General features: G+C 51.6%; 1 protein-coding gene across 1 annotated transcript in view; it reads left to right on the top strand.

Moving 5' to 3' along the window:
• Window positions 1-15,596, top strand: part of MDH2 (malate dehydrogenase 2) — a 21,397-nt gene extending 5,801 nt beyond the window's left edge. Inside the window, exons 2-9 of the mRNA XM_017857638.1 lie at window positions 2,623-2,791; window positions 5,490-5,573; window positions 6,044-6,153; window positions 8,449-8,574; window positions 11,597-11,674; window positions 12,421-12,520; window positions 12,883-13,034; window positions 14,363-15,596. Of these exons, the coding sequence (XP_017713127.1) occupies window positions 2,623-2,791; window positions 5,490-5,573; window positions 6,044-6,153; window positions 8,449-8,574; window positions 11,597-11,674; window positions 12,421-12,520; window positions 12,883-13,034; window positions 14,363-14,494 (951 nt within the window). The 3' untranslated portion in view covers window positions 14,495-15,596. The remainder of the gene's footprint in view (window positions 1-2,622; window positions 2,792-5,489; window positions 5,574-6,043; window positions 6,154-8,448; window positions 8,575-11,596; window positions 11,675-12,420; window positions 12,521-12,882; window positions 13,035-14,362) is intronic.
• The last annotated feature ends 8,024 nt before the right edge of the window (window positions 15,597-23,620 follow it).

Genomic DNA, 23,620 nt, shown 5'->3' with positions numbered 1-23,620 from the left:
TTTTTTTTTTTTTTGAGGGAGAATCTTGCTCTGTCGCCCAGGCTGGAGTGCAGTGGCACAATCTCCGCTGACTGCAACCTCCACCTCCTGGGTTCAAGCAATTCTCCCGTCTCAGCCTCCTGAGTAGCTGGGATTACAGGCGTGCACCACCATGCCCAGCTAATTTTTGTATTTTTAGTAGAGATGGGATTTTGCCGTGTTGGCCAGGCTGGTCTCGAACTCCTGACCTCAGGTGATCCACTCACCTCAGCCTCCCAAAGTTCTGGGATTACAGGTGTGAGCCACTGTGCCCAGCCCAGAAGATATTTTTTAAAGAGATGGAATCCTGCTCTGTTGCCCAGGCTGGAGTGCAATGGCACCAGCATGGCTCATGGTAGCCTCAGCTCCTGGGCTCAAGTGATCCTCCCACAGCCTTCTGAGTAGCTGGGACTACAGGTGCACACCACCATGCCAGCTAGATATTTGAGCACGAGAGTGAAATGATTATAACTTTGATTTTGGGGAACGGTGCTTTGGAGGTGTCGCTGAGTACCTAAGTTAGATAATGGAATAGAATGAGGAGGAGGAGTGGGTCGGGAGGGTGGTTGAGCTGCCAAGTTCTGCATGTCCTGATTTGATGTCTCTGATAAGAAGGAGGCAGCAGAAGATGGTTCTAAAAGTTTACGTTTAGTGAACACAAGTGCCATTTGGGACCAGGGATGGAGGTAGGGGGGCAGGATCAATGGACAAATGAGTTTGTGGAACCCATGGAGTGCCTAACAGAGCTGGGAATGCAGAGCTGGGATTTGGGAGTCCCTAAGACTCACACAAGATGTGGGAGTGAGAGTTGAAGATCCAGAAGTGGATGAGGCTGCCCGACCTCAGGTTCTGAGCTGGTCTGACAGGTTCAAGTTTCCAGGCAGCCAGGGGTTCACCTTTAAAGCACCAACTTGAAACTCAGAAACCTGTTTGAATTCAAATGTGGGTTGTGTGCACTTCCACAGTTTAATTTCCGGAGCAGAAACGCACTGTGTAAGCGTATTGGTTCGGATTTTGGTTTGTTTGGTTTTGGTTTCTGATAACCAAAGCCTGTTATTAGCTGGCCTCAGCTACTGTAGGAGACTGTGCAGTGATGCTGTCAGATCCCAGATGACCGCACATGGTGCCGGGAGTTCCCGTGTCTGCCACTTGGTTTGCCTCTTCCCCCACCGGCAGCTGCCTGCCTGCCAGGAATCGGCTCTGCTTCTCATTTGTGGTTTTAGATCAGAAACAAGCTCCCTGGGGGTGGCTGGAATTTTGGTCAGACCTCGAGTGAGACATAGAGGGTAAGAGTGCCTTTGAATAACAGGAGTGATTGCCAATTGCGGGGCTCACAGGAGCGATTGCCGGATGTGGGGCCAGGTCACTTTCACCCCATCACTTTCCTAACTCTTCCAAGCTGAAATGCCCAGGGCCAGCTGCTACTTTGCTGCCTGTTCTTCTGATTAGCCTGGTATGAAACAGTGATTCTCAAACTGTTTGATATCAAAATCATCTGGGAAAAATGGCAAAAATGCCAAGGCCTAAGCCCCATCCTGCTTCCAGGACCCTAGTCCTGGGTGGGCTTCATTAGCTCAGCAGGTGGCTCTGATACACACCTAGGCTGGAGAAACGGTATGAGATACTGGAGCCCAAGATGACAGATCTGACTCACCTAGAAGGGTTGGAGCCTTTCCCCATGTACGTAACCTCTTCCCCCTCTTGTTAGGCAGCTACTCATCCTGCCTGAGGCTCCAGCCGCAAGTTTGCTGCCTGGATGAACCTTCCCTGATTCCCCACCCCTGCAGGAAGTTGATCGCCACACCCTTGTCTGCCCTCTTGCACAAGGGGCTTCTATGACAGTGTTCTCTCTGCCCCTAATGCATCTCATCACCTGTCTCCTCCAGAGCCAGCAGGGATCTTCCTGCAGCCTCACTTACCGGGAGGCCTGTTGCTAGGCACTCAGTGTGTTCATAGTTTGTAAAGCTGCAGGTTGGAGGTAAGGCTGCTATTACCAGTCCAGCTGCCTGATGGAGTCCAGCTTGTTCCTCATCTTTCAGGAGGGTTTTGAAGTGCCCCGAGTATCACAGCCTCTACAGACATAAATTCTTCCCATTTGAAAGTGGACCTTTGTTTTTTGTGTTTTTTTTTCTTTTTGAGACAGAGTCTTGCTCTGTCGCCCAGGCTGGAGTGCAGTGGTGCGATCTCCACTCACTGCAGTCTCCGCTTCCCGAGTTCACGCCATTCTCCTGCCTCAGCCTCCTGTGTATCTGGGACTACAGATGCCCGCCACCACGCCTGGCTAATTTTTGTATTTTTAGTAGAGATGGGGTTTCACCGTGTTAGCCAGGATGGTCTCGATCTGCTGACCTCGTGATCCACCCGTCTCGGCCTCCCAAAGTGCTGGGATTACAGGCGTGAGCCACCGCGCCTGGCCCGAAAGTGGACCTTTGGAATGAAGGTCCTGAATTCTTCCAGAATGAGACCGATACAAATACAATGATTGTATCTGGCTTTGGCAACTGCAGTAAAAGGAGGCCGAGTGCAGTATTTTTACAGGATACCATGTGAATCCTTTTCATGCTCATTTCGTCCTAAGAGTCCTTTCTCTGTGCCTTTTTTTAGAACAATGCTAAAGTAGCCGTGCTAGGGGCCTCTGGAGGCATCGGGCAACCGCTTTCACTTCTCCTGAAGAACAGCCCCTTGGTGAGCCGCCTGACCCTCTATGATATCGCGCACACACCCGGGGTGGCCGCAGATCTGAGCCACATCGAGACCAAAGCCGTCGTGAAAGGTACTGGGCGCTTGACCCTGGAGACTTGCCTCCTGTCCCCAGTAGGCCAGGATCTGAGTTTTCAGTAAGATTCTTAGATGAAACTAAGTGTTTAGAGACCTGGGGTTTCTCTGTTTTAAATTTAACTTTTACAAGTGATTACACCCCGTTGGACTTGGATCTATAAAAATTGAAATAGCAGTGTCTTTTAGAAATGTGAGGTACCCTAATCATCCCATTTTCTACTTTTTCTAATTTGAAAAGTTGTATGAAGATGGGGAAGAGGGAAGTGTCGGCAACCTGTGATGAGAATTTGGGGACAGTAAAGTGGTGGTCCCAGCTGCAGGCTGCCTTCCCCCCCGCACCCCAGCGTTGTCTTGCCAGCTTCTCAAAAATCACGGCCTCTTTGGGAAACCTGCCCGTCCATGGAAGGCAGTGTCGGATATTCAGTAAATGTTGTCGGGAAACGATTCACTGGACTCAGTGCAGCGGCTCATGCCTGTAATCCCAGCACTTTGGAAGGCCAAGTCGGGAGGATTGCTTGAGTCCAGGAGTTCAAGACCAGTCCAGGCAACATGGCGAGACCACTATCTCAACAAAAAGTACAACAACTAGCTGGGTGTGATAGTGCGCACCTGTCGTCCCAGCTACTTGGGAGGCTAAGGTGGGAGGATTACTTGAGCCCAGGAGGTTGAGGCTACAGTGAGCCCCGATTGCACCACTGCACTTCAGCCTAGGTGAGAGAGTGAGACCCTGTCTCAAAAATAATATCATCCATAAATATATATATTTATATATGCTGTTTATTTAACCTTCACAATATATCAACATTTTTGCATATCACCAAACTCTTTTTTTTTTTTTTTTTTTTTTTTTGAGACAGAGTATCTTGCTCTGTCTCCCAGATGGAATACAGTGGCACAATCTTGGCTTACTGCAACCTCCCCATCCTGGGTTCAAGTGATTCTCCTACCTCAGCCTCGCGAGTAGCTGGGAGCACAGGCGCGTGCCACCATGCCTGGCTACTTTTTGTGTTTTTAGTAGAGATGGGGTTTCACCATGTTGGCCAGACTGGTCTAGAACTGCTGACCTCAAGTGATCCACCCACCTCGGCCTCCCAAAGTGCTGGAATTACAGGCATGAGCAACTGTGCCCAGCCCAAGTTCTTGATAAAATTATTTTATTTATTTATTTTTTTTGAGACGGAGTCTTGCTCTGTTGCCCGGGCTGGAGTGCAGTGGCCGGATCTCAGCTCACTGCAAGCTCCGCCTCCCGGGTTTACGCCATTCTCCTGCCTCAGCCTCCCGAGTAGCTGGGACTACAGGCGCCCGCCACCTCGCCCGGCTAGCTTTTGTATTTTTTAGTAGAGACGGGGTTTCACCGTGTTAGCCAGGATGGTCTCAATCTCCTGACCTCGTGATCCGCCCGTCTCGGCCTCCCAAAGTGCTGGGATTACAGGCTTGAGCCACCGCGCCCGGCCGATAAAATTATTTTTAAAGCTGTATTTTACCGTTTATGATAGCTCTGCTGTTGACCATTGACTGTTTCCTGTTTGCTTCTGTAAATATAAATATATTAATATAAGCTACAGTACGTATCTTTATATCTTGTTTAACTCTTAGAGTTCTAAACACAGAATTAGTAGGTATGAGTATTTCAAAGCGTTTACTATAAAGTTTCAAATTGCTTTCCAGAAAGGTTCTACTGATTTCTTTCCCCTCCAACAGCATATGAGGATGCCATGTCTGATGGCGTTTACATGAGTCTTAAGTTGGTGTAACCAACTGGGGAGGCTGCCTGGCAAATTTTATGTTCATGCACCTTCCAGAGTTCTTTGAACGGGTTGCCCATTTTCTTTTGGGCTGTATATTTGGGTTAAGAAGGCTCCTGCATTAAGGAAAAAGTCAAGATCAAAGCAGATTTTGGATATTTTAGCAAATTTCCCTGAAATCTTTGAAAACATACTTTTTCCTTCAGATGATAGGAGTAAATGAAATAGTAATATTTAGAGTCTGTCAGCACAGGACGTTTCCTTTCCTGGCCTTCATTGCCTTCTGATCAAGGAGTTTGGGCCAACACAGTGGCTCACACCTGTAACCCCAGTACTTTGGGAGGCCAAAGTGGGTGGATCACTTGAGTTCAGGAGTTCAAAACCAGCCTGGCCAACCTGGTGAAACCCCTTCTCTACTAAAAATACAAAAGTTAACCAAATGTGGTGGTGCACGCCTGTAATCCCAGCTACTTGGGAGGCTGAAACAGGAGAATCACTTGAAGCCGGGAGGTGGAGGTTGCAGTGAGCCAAGATCGTACCACTGCACTCCAGCCTGGGTGACAGAGCAAGACTCCATCTCAAAAAAAAAAAGAGTTTTCATCAGGATGGTGGTGGGGAATGAGCAGCTCCTCATTCTGACTGGAGGCCAAGAGTGACTGAAGACAAGCAGTGGCTCAGTTCGCTTTTGTGGAAACCTGGAAGGCTTGACCCATTCTAGCTGGTGCCTGGGCAAGGAGAGGCTGGGGAAAGCAGGGTAGAAGGGGAGGGTTCCCGCCACAGGGATTGTCATCTCGCAGGGCAGTAGTCGTTAACAGAAGGAAGTCATGTTACAGGTGGGGCTTCTAGCCTTTCTCGAGGCCATTAGTTGGCATTAAGGCCAGGGCTGAACTTTCCAGGCCTCTCTGAATCAGAAGTGGTGACATTTCTCTTTTGGGGTGTTTGTTCTAGGCTACCTCGGACCTGAACAGCTGCCTGACTGCCTAAAAGGTTGTGATGTGGTAGTTATTCCGGCCGGTGTCCCCAGAAAACCAGGTTTGTGTTTGAAAGCCTTGTCTGGTACCTCCCCACTTGAAGATGTGGGGATTAAACCCATTTTCTATTAAAAATGGGTTTAATCTGGTTGCTTTTCGTAGGAAAATGCCACCAGCTCCTGTTGCCTGTGGGGTAAAGGTCACATCTCTTTCTTGGCCTAGGATCAAAGTCATCTTGCCATTTTCCTGTGCCTCGGTGCACAGACGCCGTTCCCTCTCCTCAGCCCCACACTACCTTGGGGGTTCTTATTAAACCTCGATGGTCCTTCTCAGATGTCCTCCCCTGCTCCACCCACACAGACCTCGCTTCTGGCGCTCATCGTGCTGGATCGTTTACCCTGCAAGAGAGACTGACTTAAAATGGGGACCTTGAGTGGCTAAATTTCCTGTAACAGCTGATGCTCAGCACATTCCGCCTGTCTGGAAATTTGTGGTGTTCTCTGTTAACATCTCATATTGGATCATTTCCAGGCATGACCCGGGATGACCTGTTTAACACCAATGCCACAATTGTGGCCACCCTGGCCGCTGCCTGTGCCCAGCACTGCCCAGAAGCCATGATCTGCATCATTGCCAATCCGGTGAGTGTGGCAGCGCCCGGCCCTTGCAGCTGTGGCAGGCGCTTAGGCGCTGACAGTGCGTGGAAGGCTCATGATTTGCAGCAGAGGCTGCTGATGTGCTGGGGGGGTCAGGGGGTACACAGATGAAGGGGCTGAGATGGAGAGGTCGGGTGCACTAAGCAGAGGCCCGTCCGTGCGTTTCCTAAGGACCCCTTCCAGCATGAACTGAATGAGCATTGGGAGCGTTGTCACAGCCGCGAGCTTTGGGCAGATCCCATCTCTCTCTGCTTTAGTTTCCTCACTGAAGAGAAGTCCATTCTCAAGGCTCCTTTCAGCCATGATTGTGGTGGCCTGTTGATTCCCTTTTTGTCACAGTAGCTCCTACTTATCTGGGGCAGTGTGTTCCAAGAGCCCAGCAGGTGCCTGAAACTGGCGAGTACTGAGCCCTGTATATACCATGTGTTTTCCTAGGCATACGCACCTATGATAAGTTAATTCATAAACTAGGCACAGTAAGAGATTAACAACAACAACTAATGGTAAAACAATCATTACAAGAGACTATAATGAAAGTGATTTCTTTCCTTTTAGTCAGGAACTTTTGCCTTCTCGCTTAAGGGAAGTACTTAATGATTTCTCTGGTTTCTCCAAATCGCCAGCATCACTACTCTTGCGCTTTGGGGCCGTTATAAAGTAAAATAAGGCAACTGGAACACAAGCATTGTGATCTCTCAACAGCTGCTCCGATTACCAAGATGGCTCCTAAGTGACTCAGGGACAGGTGGTGTAGACGCATGAGTATGCTGGGCAAAGGGTTGACCCCTGTCCTGGGCGGGATGGAGCCAGAGTTCATCCTGCTACTCAAAATGGCATGCAGGTTTTTTTGTTTGTTTTTGGTGTTTTTTTTTTTTTTTTTTTTTTGGCTCTGTCACCCAGGTCGGAGTGCAGTGGCGCGACCTTGGCTCACTGCAACCTCTGCCTCCCGGGTTCAAGCGATTCTCCTGCTTCAGCCTCCTGAGTAGCTGGGATTACAGGTACACGCCACGATGCCCAGCTAATTTTTGTATTTTTAGTAGAGATGGGGTTTCGCCATGTTGGCCAGGCTGGTCTCAAACTCCCAGCCTCAGGTGATCCTCTTGCCTTGGCCTCCCAGAGTGTGGGGATTACAGGCATGAGCCACTGTGCCCAGCCGGTTTAAAACCCATGAGTTACTTATTTCTGAAATTTTCCATGTAGTAATTTCAGACCTCAGTTGACTGCTGGTAATTAACACAGCAGAAAGTGAAACCATGGATAATGTGGGACTGTCTGCATTCTCCTCAGGATTTCCATTCCTGGGCCCGTCGTCCCCGTCCCTTCACTCACAGTCGTAGACACACACAGCCCCCCAGGCCCAACTCACAGGATTTTGCAGGTAGCTGCTTACTCTCAGAAGTGTTGAGTCCCACGCCCTCACTGAGGGCAGCCGTGGTTCCCCAGCTTGACCTGCTGGGCCTTGTGCTCGTTTAACAGAAGCCCCCTCACTGCTCCTTCCCGGCGGAGCCTGGGTCCTGGTGTCTGAGGATGAGGATCAATGGAGGTGAAGGGGCAGGGACCGTGATGTCACTGAGAGGTGTGGATGCCAGCAGGCATGCAGAGCTCGTGCTCCTGGCCTCTGAGGGTCCTGCCTTCCCCAGAAGCTCACCCTCCTCAGAGTGGTGGGTCACAAGTAGAGAGCTGCTGTTCCCTTTGTTGGTGAGCTAACCATTGCCTGATACAAACCTTGCCGTTAGGTCATCTTCCGGCGTGCCGGGTGATGTGTTCAGCACTCGCCCTGCATGAAGTCTTTTAGTCTTTACAACGACTTCATGAGGTCATTTCCCCCGCTTACAGAAGAAAAAACTGGGTCCCGGGGAGTTAGGATGACCTGGCCAGGGTCGTAGCACAGAGGGAACAAGCTGCCCGTGGACCTGCTTCCTTGGAGCGCACAGCCACTGTGCGCCGCCCTCCCGTCAGGAGTGGCCCTGCAGCTGTGAGTCCCGGCCACGCGGAAGGTGACCTGTGAAGGCATCATCACACATTTCAGCTGATAGCTTGAAGGGCCACCAACGGACGAAGCATCCTCTACAGTCAAGGGTTTCTTTGTTCACGTGGTGTGGCCTGTCCTTTGTGGTGGGTGGCTTGCCAGTACACAGTTATCAGACAGGGCAGGTTAATGTGGCGTCTTTGGACTAGTTAGACCTTTGGGAAGGTCTGACGAAAAGCCCTTTTCCTTCTGTGGCTTGGCCCTGCTCTTGAAACCCAGGGCAAGCCACGCCTGTCTTTTGGATGTCCTAGGTTAACTCCACCATCCCCATCACAGCAGAAGTTTTCAAGAAGCACGGAGTGTACAACCCCAGCAAGATCTTCGGCGTGACGACCCTGGACATCGTCAGAGCCAACACCTTTGTTGCAGAGCTGAAGGTAAGGGCGGCGTGAGGGTTGCTCAGGTGACCTTTCTGAACTTCTCCCGCCACCCGTGCTCATTTATGGGCATGGAAGACACCAGGGCCTGCCCAGGTCACATGTCACTTGGGGGTTTTCAATGTGTTGAGAGTTCGCTCTCTTGGTGGAAACAGCCCCCGTGTTTCCTGTGGGGTCCAGGCACCTGGCCCCAACAGGCGTCAACTCTGGCCAGCGTCTGTCTCCCGGCTCTCGCTGTCTTCCTTCTCGCCAAGAGCACTGTGGGTTCACAACCTTCTCTGGGCTTCTCAGTGGCTAGACTTGGACGGGGCTCCCCCAGTCCTCCCCTTTCTCCCCTTTGTAGCTGAAAACTGGTCCTAAGAGGATTTATCTGCTGGCCACTAGGTAAAGCGTGGGAAAATTAACAAACATGAAGAACTGAGGAAAGTGACGGAAGTCCCAAAGTATCAGAATTGTTGTTGGCCCTGGTCCCTGGCACTGACTTTTTTGGGTTGCCTGTGGTACCTTACCCTGGAGAGTCCTGGCCTGGCCAGGTGCCTGGCCCCTTGGGCTGCTGGACTGAGACTGAGCTGCTGGGTGTGGCTTGAGGTCAGCTTGATTTGGTGCCAGTGCCAGGCCTGGAGTCCTCAGTGCCTTGCACAGCCTGCTTTCGACTCGCTTCCATTGTGGAGCCTGCAGAACCACTTTCTTTGGCCCCAAAAAGGATTCCTCTTGAGCTTCAGCCCTTTTCATTCTGATGGCAGATTTGAGGTTATGCGCGTGGCGTGGTGGGAAGTGCACACATAGCACCCTCGGCCTCCATTTTACTCCTAAGTGCCAGGCACATCTGCTTCTGAGGAGTTAGAGGTGCAGACATGGCAGCATGTTCCTGAGGGCCTGGTGCTGGGGCTCTGTTACAGGTGTGGGGGTCAGAGAGGTTCGAAAGGCATGGCCCCAGGCCTTGGAGTTCCATGGAATGGGAGAGAGACTTGAATCCGAGAGACAGTTTAAGCCGAGCACGGTGGCTTATGCCTGTCATCCCAGCACTTTGGGAGGCTGAGGTGGGAGGGCCACTTGAGACTGCAGTGAGTTGTGATTGCACCACTGCACTCCGGCCTGGGTGACAGAGCAAAACCCTGTCTCTTAAAAAAAAAGAAAAAAAGACAGTTTGAGTGAGCAGGTGAACACAGGTATGTACAGAGTTCCCCTGGGATTGCCACAGTCCGGAAGTGGACACACCAGGCAGGGTACCACCTCCCACCTCCAGAGGCACAGCCCCTGGTGTCCTGGAGGCAACAGAGTTCATTCTCGTGGGCTCTCAGGGCTGGGCATACCCCAGGCCCTAGTCCTGCCCTGCACCACAGCTGCCACTAGCTACATGTGGCTATTTATGGTTAAATAACATTAAAATTGTATCCCTCTTCCACACCACATTTAAGATGCTCCGTGGCCACATATGGCTCCTCTGTCCTCACAGAAAGTCCTGTTAGGCAGTCCTGTCTCAGCCTTGAAGCTTCACTGTTAAGAGTTGGGGACAGGGTACCTTGGCCCTTGTGAGATCCCCTAGCCCCCGCCTCCAACAGTGAAGTGGACTGTCATTACCCCCGGCTGCCTGACCTGGAAATTTCCTGTATCGTATCAAGAATGCATATCAATCCTAAAACTTCCAATGGCTGGTTCCTCCCTCATCCTCTCACCTGCCATATTCCCTTTCAACATGACTCCAGGACCTCCCAGGCCAGTGCCACGTTCCCTTTTGCTGCAGAGCTGCCCTGTCCCCTGTCTTAGCACGCACCACTGGAACATCCATTTCTAGGAGTCTTGTATTCGAGGACAGGCCTCTGGAAAGCAGTGCTGTGTCCCTTCAGCCCCGTGTCCCTGGTGACCACACAGTGCCTGCACCTGTGTGCTTACACACAGCCACGCTGAACCTCTCAGGTCTTTGGTCCGCAGCTCCATGAAGCTGATCCTGCTTTGCCCGTGCGTGAGACTGATCCTCCCTCTCCCTGGCCAGCCTCATTTCCCAACCTAGGGCTGGGCTCTTGAGCGACCATGGCCATCGGGGCAGGTGGTTGTTCCCTCCCTGCCATTACTCCCACCAGGTTATTGTCTATTTTAAGAAATACTTGGTTCAGCCGGGTGCAGTGGTGCATGCCTGGAATCCCAGCACTTTGGGAAGCCAACGCAGGAGGATGACTTGAGCCTAGGAGTTCAGGACCAGCCTGGGCAACATGGCAACACCCCATCTCTACAAAACATCTAAAAAACATAAGTTGGGTGTGGAGATGTGTGCTGCTTCAGAGGCTGAGGTGGGAGGATCATTGAGTCCAGGAGGCGAGGTTGCAGCCAGCCAAGATTGTGCCACTACACTCCAGCCTGGGAGATAGAGAACCTATCTAAAAGGAACCTGTCTAAAAAGAGAACCTGTCTAACAAAACAAAACAAAAACCTGGTTCACAGATCCTTGGGGGCGTGGTACCTCCAGGTTAAGAAATGAGGCAGCCTTGAACTGTGGTGTTTGGACCCATAGAGTCAGTTTGTTCTTTTTGTCCCGATCACTGTTTGAGGTGCCAGACTTCTCACCCCTGGGTGCCCTGGAATGGGTTTGAATTTTGCTCTGTGGGGCCTGAAGAAAAGGGAACTTGGATTGTTCTGTGTGGAGAGGAGTCTGGGTTTGTGCCTGGGGAGTGGAGCCGGCTCTGGGAAAGAGGATGCCAGGCCCAGCGAAGGGCCTCCGCAGGGGGCAGCATCCTCCTGTGCCCATCCCCAGTGGGCACAAATGCTCACTGTGAAGGAAGAACCTGTGGTGGTCTTGCCAGATGGCGGCGAGCCCTCACGGCACCTGCTGGCGCTCATGCTCAGCCTTTTGGGGCACAATGGCAGGAGATGCAAGTGCAGCAGGGGCTGGACAGGGCCTCCTCCCAGCTCACTCTTCCACCCTGTGTTCTCGGGGCTTTTCCAGTGTTGCGGCTGTGGATGGCTGTGACATGTTTCATACTGAAAGAGCTTGTTAACTCATCCAGCTTCACACTTTGTTCACCAGGGTTTGGATCCAGCTCGAGTCAACGTCCCTGTCATTGGTGGCCATGCCGGGAAGACCATCATCCCCCTGATCTCTCAGGTACACGCATGTGACCTTGTGAGGGGCTTCAAGGTCAGGAACCGCTTTACTAGGCCCTGCTCTGAGGCGGTCCAGGCAGACTGGAGAAGACCTGACCGTGCGCAGGGTTTTGGAATGGCTCCTGTTGTAGGCAGCCCCGCCCCTCTGCTGCAGGGTGGTGTCAGTCCTGGAGCGGAAGCTGCTCAGGGCCCCCCCGGCTCCAGTACGCAAGGAGAACCACTGTTGGGAACCTCACTGGGTTACTGGTTAGGTTGGAGCGGGCAAGGTGCTTTTTTCAAAAATGAGTCCAGGGCTGGACACAGTGGCTCATACTTGTAATCCCAGCATTTGGGAGGCCGAAGCGGGAGGATTGCTTGAGCCTGGGAGGTTGAGGCTGCAGTGAGCCATGATGCACCACTGCACCACTCAAGCCTGGGCGACAGAGCAAGACCCTGGCCTCAAAAAACAAATGAGTAGGGGACTCACCACACTTCCCAACAGAGTTGATTTGACTTTGTCTTGTTTTTTTAATCTTTTTATTATTATTTTTTTGCTGCTCCTTGTGGAGCAGGGCTACCCCACAGGCATTGTACCCAGAGTAGTGTGTCATTTTTCTATCAAGGTTTTCTTTTTCTTCTTTATAGAAAACCTTTCCCATGCCTTGGTGATGGGAGGGAGAGGAGAGGTCGGGAGTAGGGGGAGCAGGAGGCGGTGGGTCTGGAGTCATGGGCCGGAAGCCACTCACTGACCCCACGCTTGGCTTGCAGTGCACCCCCAAGGTGGACTTTCCCCAGGACCAGCTGACGGCGCTCACTGGGCGGATCCAGGAGGCCGGCACGGAGGTGGTCAAGGCTAAAGCTGGAGCAGGTAGAGTCTTAGGCAGCCCCGGGGCTGGGTGCCAGGGAGGCCCTGCAAGAGCTCAGGGCTGGGGAGAAATGCTGCTTGTCCCTGGGCATGGACGGTCCTTTTCAGTGTTGACTTGCAGTTGCCTGGTGGAAAATCCCTGTGTGAGAGGGCAGCTCAGCCTGCTTTGTGGGGTTAAGAGTCATTTTTGAGGATGGCAGAGCCAATTCCACACCATTCATGTACAAGTAAAAAGAAATTAGGAGTGCTGACTGAAATTCTCGACTGTCAGGCTGGAAGGTGTGCAGGTTTCTTGGCTGGCGGGACGACTCACCTGGGCATCACGGTGTGGCGCCAGCCTGGCTGACCTGCCTGTGTACCCCTAGGCTCCGCCACCCTCTCCATGGCGTATGCCGGCGCCCGCTTCGTCTTCTCCCTTGTGGATGCAATGAATGGAAAGGAAGGTGTTGTGGAATGTTCCTTCGTTAAGTCACAGGAAACGGAATGTACCTACTTCTCCACACCACTGCTGCTTGGGGTACGTATCCGGGCATGGGTCCTTCTGACTGTGGAAGAAGGAGCGTTCCCTCTGCTTAAGCCTCAGGAGCTCTCCCAAGCCCTTTGTGCAGTAACCTCGTGTCCCTGCCTGGCAAGCGCTGGGGTTTTCGAGGGTGGACGCACACCCAAGAAAGAAGAACTGGGAGGATCATGGACTGTGAAGGGCGAACCTCCCAGCAAGTGGGTCTCCTTCCCTGCAGTTTGACAGCGGGTGCCCAGCAGCTACAGGAATGTTGACTGATGAGACACTCCATCTCCAGGCAGCCCAGGGAGGCCTCCCCACCCTGCCTGAACGCCTCCCTGTTGCTCCTTGTTAGTCTTGTTCTGACTGCGGGGGCTGCTAGGCCCAATTCCTCTTCCAGAGTGTGCCCTGTCCAGACAGCCTGAGTCTTCAGCAAACAGAAACCCTTAGGTCTCACTCATACGCCCTCAAGCCAAGTTTCCATTTCTCACCTGTGGGCAGAAATCAGGCAGATGTGTGGTTGCCTTCATCATGTGACCAGAAAGTATCATGACTCTTTGGGCCACCCCAGGGCCTTTCTCAGAGATGCTCCAATGCGGAAAGATCCTTCAGCTGTGGTCGCAGGCCTTGGTGAGAGACAGGCACTCGACAGTGTAGTTCTGTCCCCGTGTCGGTGCAGGTGTGGGTGTGGCGGGGCCTGCAGGTGAGACGCACCCAGCTCTCACAGGCCCTCGAGCCAGGGGAGGCAGTAGGAGGGGATTGAGTTGAGGTGAGGACTGAGGCTGTTGCCAAACTGCTCAGTTTCTGGAGGTGAGACGATGGCAGAGACACCTGTTGTTTTTGCCAGTGTCAGACATTTACCTACTTAGTGACACCTGATTCAGGTGACTGTGACAATGTTTTCAGTCCTTTACCAACCTTGGGGGGAGAGACAAGAACCCAGAAACAGGCTGTGTTGGGGAGAATATGGTGAAGTGTTCCTGATGATTGAGTGCCTGGTGTCTGGGTGCTTGTCGCACTGTCCTCGTGTGCACCGAGGTAGATGGTGCTTGTTTTATAGCTAAGGAAACACATTTGGAAGGTCAGTCATTGTCCAGGGTACTTTTCTAGGCAGTGACAGTGCTGGGACCCCTGCCTGGCACCCTCTGACTCTGAGCCTCACACTCCCGACCGCAGCTCAGTCCCACCCACCCGGTCAGCAAGGTGCCCCCAGCAAGGCACCCAGAACCCGCAAGTGTAGATAGACTCCTCGGTAGGGCTGATGAAGCGACAGGTCGGGGTTTCTGTAACAAGCGCTTTCCTGGGAACTTCATTTTAACATGTTCCCATCTCCCTCTGTCCCTCAGAAAAAGGGCATCGAGAAGAACCTGGGCATTGGCCAAGTCTCTTCTTTTGAGGAGAAGATGATCTTGGATGCCATTCCCGAGCTGAAGGCCTCCATCAAGAAGGGGGAAGATTTCGTGAAGACCCTGAAGTGAGCCCCCGTGACGGGCGGCCAGTTTCCTTAATTTATAAAGGCATCATGTCACTGCAAAGCTGTTGCAGATAACCTTTGTATTTTAATTTGCTTTGGTGATGATTACTGTATTAACATCATCATGCCTTCCAAATTGTGGGTGGCTCGATGGACACATCAATAAAAGCCGTCCTTGATTTTATTTTTCAAGGTCCCTTCTGTCAGTGCTGTGCTTTCTTCCCTGTGAGAGCTGACTGTAGAGTGTCTGCCACCTCTTCATTACTAATCAGAATTAGATGATGGTTAACTGTTAGACTGAAGCGTGACGCTTTCATCAGTAGCTTCAAGAAAGTCTAAAATGTTAATTTGTGGAATTGGACACAGTATTCACAGTTTACCTGTACGTGCTCCTCCTGTCCCTCCTGTTGGCACCCTTGCATCGCCGGGGCCTGATTCCTCTCGGGGGTGGTTCACCCCCACAGGGTCATAGTTCAGTGGTGAACGCCGGGCAGCCGTTTTCTGGCTAAGCAAACAGCACCTTTCTCTTTGAGCTTCCTCTGCTGACCTCTGTCCCCTTGGGATTTCATCTTCTGACCGAGCCCTGATGTTTAGTGGCAGAGACAGCCCATGGCCAGAGCTGTGGGGACACCAGGGTGGGGGAGCGCGTGGACAGCCCAAACCCCAGCTGCTGTGTCAAGGCTGAGGACGCCGTGCCGCCATCAAAAGGGGGTTCCAGGTTTTCCATCAGTGGCCTAAAGAAGGGACTTCGTCTTACTGAGGATTGGGGAATTAAAGAGATTTGACTCCCTTTAGTGTGGGGGCAGTCCATTCCCCAGACGCTGCAGCCTCTGAAGTGGAAACTGAAAGCTGCATACCTGGGAAGGAACTTTCTAGCAACAGGCAGTGGCCTTCAGTGGAAGAGAGAGGGCTAGAGGTGTGCCCAGGACTTCGATGTTCATCTGCCCACAACAGCTTTTTTTTTTTTTTTTTTTTACAAAAAAACTAAAGCTGAAATGGGTTTTATCATAAAGGATCACATTGTTTTCTTCTACAAGTAATACATGTTCATTGTGTAAAACCCAAAAAGCAGCTAAAAAATAAAGCGGGAAAGGAACCAGTGGTAATATTTGTCTTCTCTTGCATATTTCATAGTTTGAGAGAAGGAAGCCTGCTCTTCAGGTTATCTGCTACTGTAACAATCCCAGCCCTGTCCAGTCTGGTGGCTTTTAGGCTATTTCTGTTCGTATCTCCTGACCCTGGGGGTTGTCAGGGCTCAGCTGGGTGGTTCTGTGCCCACAGCTCCCACTGCAGTCTCTGGAGGCTTGGCTGGATTACAGCACATGAGGCTGGGGTTTGGGAGATGCCCGGACAGCTGGCCTGTTCCCTGAAGTGTTGGGCCTCTCCTTCACGGGGCGTCTATAGCAAGGTCCACAGGTTCATTGATGACTTGGTTCCCATAGGCAAAAGCAGAAGCTGCCAGGCTCTAAGGCTTGGGCTGAGAACTGGCCCAGCTTTGCTTGCGCTGCGTTCTCTAGGTTAGAGCAAGTCATAAGGCCCCCACCGACGTGGGCAGGAACCACACGAGGGTGTGGCTGTGGGAGACCTGACCCTTTGGTGGCCATTTTTGGAGATGAGCTGCCCCACCCCGCATCCTTTCACTGTGTGTATTTGCCCTTGTCACTTTTCTAAATTTTTCTATAGAGATAGGGTCTCTGTCGCCCAGGCTGGAGTGCAGTCATGTGATCATGCCTCACCGCAGCCTCCGACCCCTGGGCTCAAGCGATAATCCCACCTCAGCCTCCCCAGTAGCTGGGACTATGGGCGCCTGCCACCACATTCGGCTAATTTTATCATTTTTTGTAGAGATTGGGGACAGGGGGACGGGGGGGGGGACTTGCTGTTTCCCAGGCTGGTCCTCCTGGCCTTGATCAGTCCTCCCGCCTCGGCCTCCCAAAGTGTTGGGATTATGGGCATGAGCCACTGTGCCCCGCCATTCTTTTCACAGCTGGATAACCTTGAGGGTGGATAACTCCGTGGTTTTGGTTTTCACTGCTGTAGAGAGCAGGACTCTGAGCATGGTACTTTAGCGCTGTTTCCTCCTGGTGGTTCTGTGTGCAGAGCACTATGCTGGCTGTATTTGGGGTGCATTTACCACTTTATGGGATCCTTGCAACAACCCTGACAGGACCTGGGACTCAAGCTAGGTCAGGTTGTGTCTCGGTTGAGGGTGGTCACTACCTCTCTATATAAACCAAGGGCTACCCCTTAAGAACCCCGCAGAGAGTTTGCTCAGGATACTCCCACTGGGGTGGGAGGACTGCTTGAGCCCAGGAGCTTGAGGTTGCTGTGACCTGTGATTGCACCACTGCACTCCAGCCTGGGAGACAGAGCGAGACCGATCTCAAAAAAAAAAAAGAAGAGGCCCATTTCTGGCTCCATCTCAGAAGTTCAGCTCTAGCATCCTAAAGGGAGGACCTGGAACCTAGAATATCCTAAATTCTTTCAGATGATGATGAAGGGGCCTGGAGATTCCGGCTGTCCCTGGGCTATTCACCCTCTAGGCCTGCCCCTGCCTTCCAGGGCTTAGAGATGAGTCAGGTACTGAGAATCCACAAGAAAAATGCAGAGGAAGTACTGTGGGACTCCAGAGGAGGGCAGAGTTACTTCATGTCTTGGCAGAGCGTCAAGGAGGCCTGCCCCTATCAAGATCTCTAGGAGGAGGGAAGAGGAGGAGGAGGAGATGGCATATGCTCTGGCTCTGCGGGCTGGGCAGGATTTCAACCAGCAGGGAGGGTGGGATGGGCGTCTTAGGCAGCTGCCGGAGCAGACAGGCTGAAGAGCTTATGGATGGCAAGAACAGGGCGTCCCAGGAGCTGAGTAGGATGGTGACACAGTGGCCAAGGCTGCTCACAATCCACCAAGGGCTGGTTGGTGGGGGAGTCTCATTGACCCTGGAGCCCGCTGCTGGGCCCAGATTCTGCTTTTTTAAATTAAATTTAATTTTTTTTTTTTTTTTTTTGAGACGGAGTCTTGCTCTGTTGCCCAGGCTGGAGTGCAGTGGTACAATGTCAACTCACTGCAACCTCTGTGTCCCAGGTTCAAGCAATTCTCCTGCCTCAGCCTCCCGAGTAGCTGGGACTACATGTGCACCACCACCACACCCAGCTAATTTTTGTATTTTTAGTAGAGATGGGGTTTCTCCATGTTGGCTAAGCTGGTCTGGAACTCTTAACTTCAAGTAATCTTCCCGCCTCGGCCTCCCAAAGTGCTGGGATTACAGGCGTGGGCCACAGCACCCAGCCCAGATTCTGCATTTTCTAGTCAGATTCCCAGCAATGCCTGAGCTGCAGGTGCACGTGAAGTAGGAGCAATGTGAAGGCAGGGACCACTCGGACGCTAGAGACCAGAGATGGGGTGGTGGTGAGTAGGAGGGGAGATGACAGTGACATGGAGGGAAAACAGCATCTCCCAGCCCATTTCTGCCACCCAGAAGTCCATCAGGCAGTTGTCAGTGTGGATTAAACCCACCACGCCTCTGCTTCCAAGCTCCAATTATCCATCCTCCAATCCTTCCGGCCACCTCCTCACACAGAACTCCTGTCCCCCTCGGTGAGGAACAAAAGACCAGTGGCTGCATGTATGGTGTTAATGACCAAAATGAGGTGGCCAAGGCCTTTGCCACGGGAAGCCAAGAACCAGTCTTTGTTTTTGGTTTTGTTTTGTTTTGTTGAAATGGAGTCTCACTCTGTTACCCAGGCTGGAGTGCAGTGGTGTGATCTTGGCCCACTGCAACCTCCATGTTATAAGTAAAATGTTTATTCAGAAACAGAATGCTTGTTCCCCAGTACCACAAGGAAAAATCAGCATTTAGACAAAGAAGTTTTCTCAGTAAGGTAATTTTACTTTCTGCAGAAAGGGTGCTCCTTGCAGGTGGAACAATGGCGAGGGCAGACCTGAATAAAGGAGGAAAGCAATTTTTATTCTTTACACAGCTTTTCCTTGCTACTGTGTCTTGTCTCCATTGGCTGGAGCTAGACCTTACAATTTAAACTGAACCTGAATGGCTAACCACTTAAAACTTTTCTAAATAGGTCAAAGTAATGGAGAAGAAAGGAAAAGAGGAAGTTGCTTATGAAAAGACTTAGAAAAGTAATAACATTTCCTGGCGGGCACAGTGGCTCACGTCTGTAATCCCAGCACTTTGGGAGGCTGAGGTGGGCTGATCATGAGGTCAGGAGATCAAGACCATCCTGGCTAACACAGTGAAACCCCATCTCTACTAAAAAAAAAAAATACAAAATATAAGCCAGGAATGATGGCACGCACCTGTAGTCCCAGCTACTCGGGAGGCTGAGGCAGGAGAATCACTTGAACCTGGAAGACAGAGGTTGCAGTGAGCTGAGGTTGTGCCACTGCACTCTAGCCTGGGCAACAGAGCGAGACTCTGTCGAAAGAAAGAAGGAAAGAAAGAGAGAGAGAGAGAGAGAGAGAAAGAAAAGAAAAGTAATAACATTCCCAAATAAGGAAGCTGCAAGCTGGGACACGCCTGTGAGCACAGCCAGCACAGATATCTTGGTTAAAATACAAGAACATAGAATGTACTTATTCTCTTACATCTAACAGCTACATAGGATAGGGCTTAACAAAGAGTTATTAGCACAAAGCAAGGAGGTTTGAAGGAAGCTAGTCTTTAAAAGAAATTATTTCTAACACTTATGATTTATTCTTTAACAAGAAGAGAAATTTCGAAGAGGAAACATTTTACTTTCTACACTCCTCCTCCCGGATTCGAGCAATTCTGCCTTAGCCACCCGAGTAGCTGGGATTACCAGCACCCACCACCATGCCCAGCTAATTTTTGTGTTTTTAGGAGAGATGAGGTTTCACCATACTGGCCAGGCTGGTCTTGAACTCCTGCAGGCGATCCGCCCACCTCAGCCTTCCAAAGTGCTGGGATTACAGGAGTGAGCCACTGCGCCCGGCCTTTGTTTTGTTTTTGAGACCAGGTCTCCCTCTGTTTCCCAGGCCAGAGTGCGGTGGTACAATCATAGCTCACTGCAGCCTCCACCTTCCAGGCCCAAGTGATCCTCCTGCCTCAGCCTCCTGAGTAGCTGGGACTACTGGCATATGCCACCACATCTGGCTAATTTTTTTTTTTTTTTTTTTTTTTTTTTTTTTGTAGAGTTGGGGTCTCTCTGTGTTCCTCAGGCTGGTCTCCAACTCCTGGATTCCTCCCACCTCAGTCTCCCAAAGTGCTGGGATTACAGGCACAAGCCACCCATCAGGTGGAGAACCAGTCTTTAAAGAACATAGTGTGGGGAGCAGGGGGCGCCCAGGGCGAAGGTAATTAGACAGCAGAAGAGTCCACCCCGCAAAGAAGCTGGTGTTAAGTCCTGGGGCCACCCAGCCACGCTGGGTAATTATAAGGAAAGCAAGTCTCGAGTCTCGTCTGCGATCGCGGACAGGATGAACAGCTTAACCTAGAACAACCCTGACCACCACGAGGAGGACCTGGTCTCCCGCAGGCCACAGCTCCCCTGCAGTTCCCGCCTGCTGCCTGCAGAGGGAGCCAGAGGCTGAGGCTGCACCAGCCCTGCTCCAGCCCCGCGAGGTCACGGTCGGCGGAGTGCCCGTTAGCATTCCAGAGCCAAATCCAGCTCCCGGCTCGCTCTGGTCTCCGCTCATCTAGGCAGGAGGGACAGCCGCCTTCAGACAGCGAGAAGGGAGGTGGAAGTGGATCCAGGAGGGCAGTGGAAACCGGAGACACAGTATCAGTGCAGGAAGTGCAGACACTGTCAACCTTGCCCAAGAGAAGCAAGGCAGAGGCCAAGCACGGTGGGTCACGCCTGTAATCTCAGCGATTTGGGAGGCCGAGGTGGGAAGATCCCTTTAGCCCAGTTCAAGACCAGCCTGGGCAACACAGTGAGACCGCCCCCCTACCCCCCACCCCACCTCCCATGTCTCTACAAAAAATTTAAAAATTAGCCAGGGATGGTGGTGCTTGTCACCCATATACCCAGCTACTTGGGAGGCTGAGGCAGGAGGATTGCCTGACCCCAGGAGATGGAGGCTGCAATGAGTTATGATCACACCACTGCACTCCAGCCTGGCCAAAAAGCCAGATCCTGTCTTAGATTTTAAAACGAGAGAAAGGAGCAAGGCAGTGTCCCACAAGATGAATTGGCAGGGAAAGTTCCATTAACCAGTTAACCTTGACCCCCTCCTGGCTCCACTGCCCTGTGGGGACAGCAGGGACAGGACATTCCTGCCTGAGATGCCCAGGGAATAGGGATTAATTACTCCAAACTCAGGGTGAGAGGAAGCTGCTGGGGCCAAGGAAAGAGAGCTGGAGCCTGCCCTGCAGCCACTATGGATGCAGTAATCTCCGTCCAGAGGCTGGGCACGGTGGCCTATATCTATAATCCCAGCACTTTGGGAGGCCAAGGCGGGCAGATCACGAGGTCCAGAGATCAAGACCATCCTGGCCAACAGGGTGAAACCCTGTCTCTACTAAAAGTACACAAAATAAGCCAGGCATGGTGGTGCGTGCCTGTAGTCCCAGCTACTCAGGAGGCTGAGGCAGGAGAATCGCTTGAACCTGAGAGGTGGAGGTTGCAGTAAGCCAAGATCATGACATTGCACTGGACCTGGCGACAGAGCAAGACTCTTTCAAAATAAAATAAAATCCCCATCCAGGCGCTGGCAGGCTCTAGCCTGCAGGGAACTGGGCCTGGGTCTCCTGGGGCTTGCCTCTATGGATCCCAGTTCCTAATCTCCTAGGGCTTGAGATGGAATTCCTCAATTTCCTCACTCACTGAGGCCACCCACATCCCGCCACTGCCTGCGCCCTGGCCCCCACGGACTCACAACTTGTGGCGAACTTCCTGCATCAGCCAGAGCTGGCCAGACAGAAATGAATTCTTTTCCTCCTCTTCATTTTCTTCTAGTTGCTTAACTTTCCTCGCAAAGTCTAAGGGGGTCACCCTGGGGCAGGCAGAACATGACACTGAGAGGTAGGACCAGGTGGGCTGATCTGGGGCTGGTGTGTGGCAGCACAGCAGATATAGTTGTGAGATGGGGAAATGTCTCAACTGACTCATCAACAGTGGTAGTGCTAGTCTGTGGTCCCTCCCCTGGGGCCCCCTGGACACCCCCCCCCACACCCCATCCATGGAAAAGTCATCTCAACAAATGACATCTGCAAAGGCCTTCTTTCCAAATAAGGCCATATTCTGAGAAACTGGGGCTTAGGACTTCAATACATGAATTTTTAGGAACAAAATTCAACCCCTCCTACTAAATATATGGAGTAAAAAGTTGAGAGCACCCTGCATGCAATACACTTTCCAAAGGCAATTCCATCTCCATTCTAGAAGTTCGTCCTTCAAGACCTTTTTCTATTCGTTGATTCATTTATTTATTTGAGACAGGATCTTGCTCTGTCGCCCAGGCTGGAGTGCAGTGGCGTGATCTCAGCTCACTGCAACTGCTGCCTCCAGGGTTCAAGCGATTCTCCTGCCTTGGCCTCTGGAGTGACTGGGGTTACAGGGATGCATCACCACTCCTGGCTATTTTTTGTATTTTTAGTAGAGATAGGGTTTCACCATGTTGGCCAGGTTGGCCTCGAACTCCTGATCTCAGGTGATCCACCCTCCTTGGCCTCCCAAAGTGTTAGGATTACAGGCATGAGCCACCTCGACTGGCCTAATAAGTAAATATTTTAATGCCACTGTAGGCTAGGTGCGGTGGCTCATGCCTGTAATCCCAGCACTTTGGGAGGCCGAGGCGGGCGGATCGCAAGGTCAGGAGATCGAGACCATCCTGGCTAACATGGTGAAACCCTGCCTCTACTAAAAATACAAAAAAAATTAGCCGGGCGTGGTGGCACGCACCTATAGTCCCAGCTACTCAGGAGGCTGAGGCAGGAGAATCGCTTGAACCCAGGAGATGGAGGTTGCAGTGAGCCGAGATTGCGCCTTTGCACTCTAGCCTGGGCGACAGAGCGAGACTCTGTCTCAAAAAACAAATACAAAAGCAAAACACAGTAGACTAGCATCCTCCCTGCAGAGGAGCTGGAGATCGAGGGGCCAGAGAATAAGATGCTGACCCCCAGCACACACCCACAGAGCTGCCCCCTCCCCAACCAAGCTTTGGCCCCAGGGAAGGGTCCCAATGCCAGGCTTTGGAGTGGTTTCCCAGTGGGTTCACTATTTCCTATTCTCTCCCCAAGGCCAAAGCTAATAAACAAAGTGCTGATCTGCCTCCAAAGCCTCTGCCTAGCCTATTCAACAGGTGTGTATTATAGGATTCTAATGTATTTGCAGTTGAATGTAAATGCATAGAGGCTGGGCACGGTGGCTCATGCCTGTAATCCCAGTACCTTGGGAGACCTAAGGCAGGAAGATTGCTTGAGTCCAGGAGTTCGAAACCAGCCTAGTCAACATAGTGAGATCTCGTCTGTACAAAAAATAAAAATATTTTGCCAGGTGTGGTGGTGTGTGCCTGTAGTCCCAGCTGTTTAGGAGGCTAAGATGGGAGGATCACTTGAGCTGAGGAGTTGGGGATTCAGGGAGCTATGATCGAGCCACTGCACTCTGGCCTGGGCAACTGAGCAAGATCCTGTCTCAAATAAATAAATGAATCAACGAATAGAAAAAGGTCTTGAAGGACAAACTTCTAGAATGGAGATGGGAATTGCCTTTGGAAAGTGTGTTGCGTGCTCTTAACTGTTTATTCCATATATTTAGTGGCGTGGGTTGAATTTTGTCCCTAAAAAGTCATATGTGGAAGTCCTAACCCCCAGTTCCTCAGACTATGGCCTTATTTGGAAGCAGGGTCTTTGCAGATCTCATTTGTTTAGATGAGGTCATGCTGGAGTGGCATGGGCCCCTAATCCAATGTGACTGGTGTCCTTGTAAGAAGAGGGACCAGGCGTGGTGGCTCACGCCTGTAATCCTAGCACTTTGGGAGGCCAAGGAGGGTGAATCACTTGAGGTCAGCCTGACCAACATGGCAAAACCCTGTTTCTACTAAAAATACAAAAATTAGTGGGGCGTGGTGGCGCACGCCTGTAATCCCAGCTACTCAGGAGGCTGAGGCAGGAGGATCACTTGAACCCAGGAGGTGGAGGTTGCAGTGAGCCAAGATC

Source organism: Rhinopithecus bieti, unplaced genomic scaffold (assembly GCF_001698545.2).
Source record: "Rhinopithecus bieti isolate Rb0 unplaced genomic scaffold, ASM169854v2 scaffold_42772, whole genome shotgun sequence".
Taxonomy (NCBI): Eukaryota; Metazoa; Chordata; class Mammalia; order Primates; family Cercopithecidae; genus Rhinopithecus; species Rhinopithecus bieti.
The sequence above is the reverse complement of the archived record's forward strand: the minus strand, read 5'-3'. Positions and strand labels throughout refer to the sequence as shown.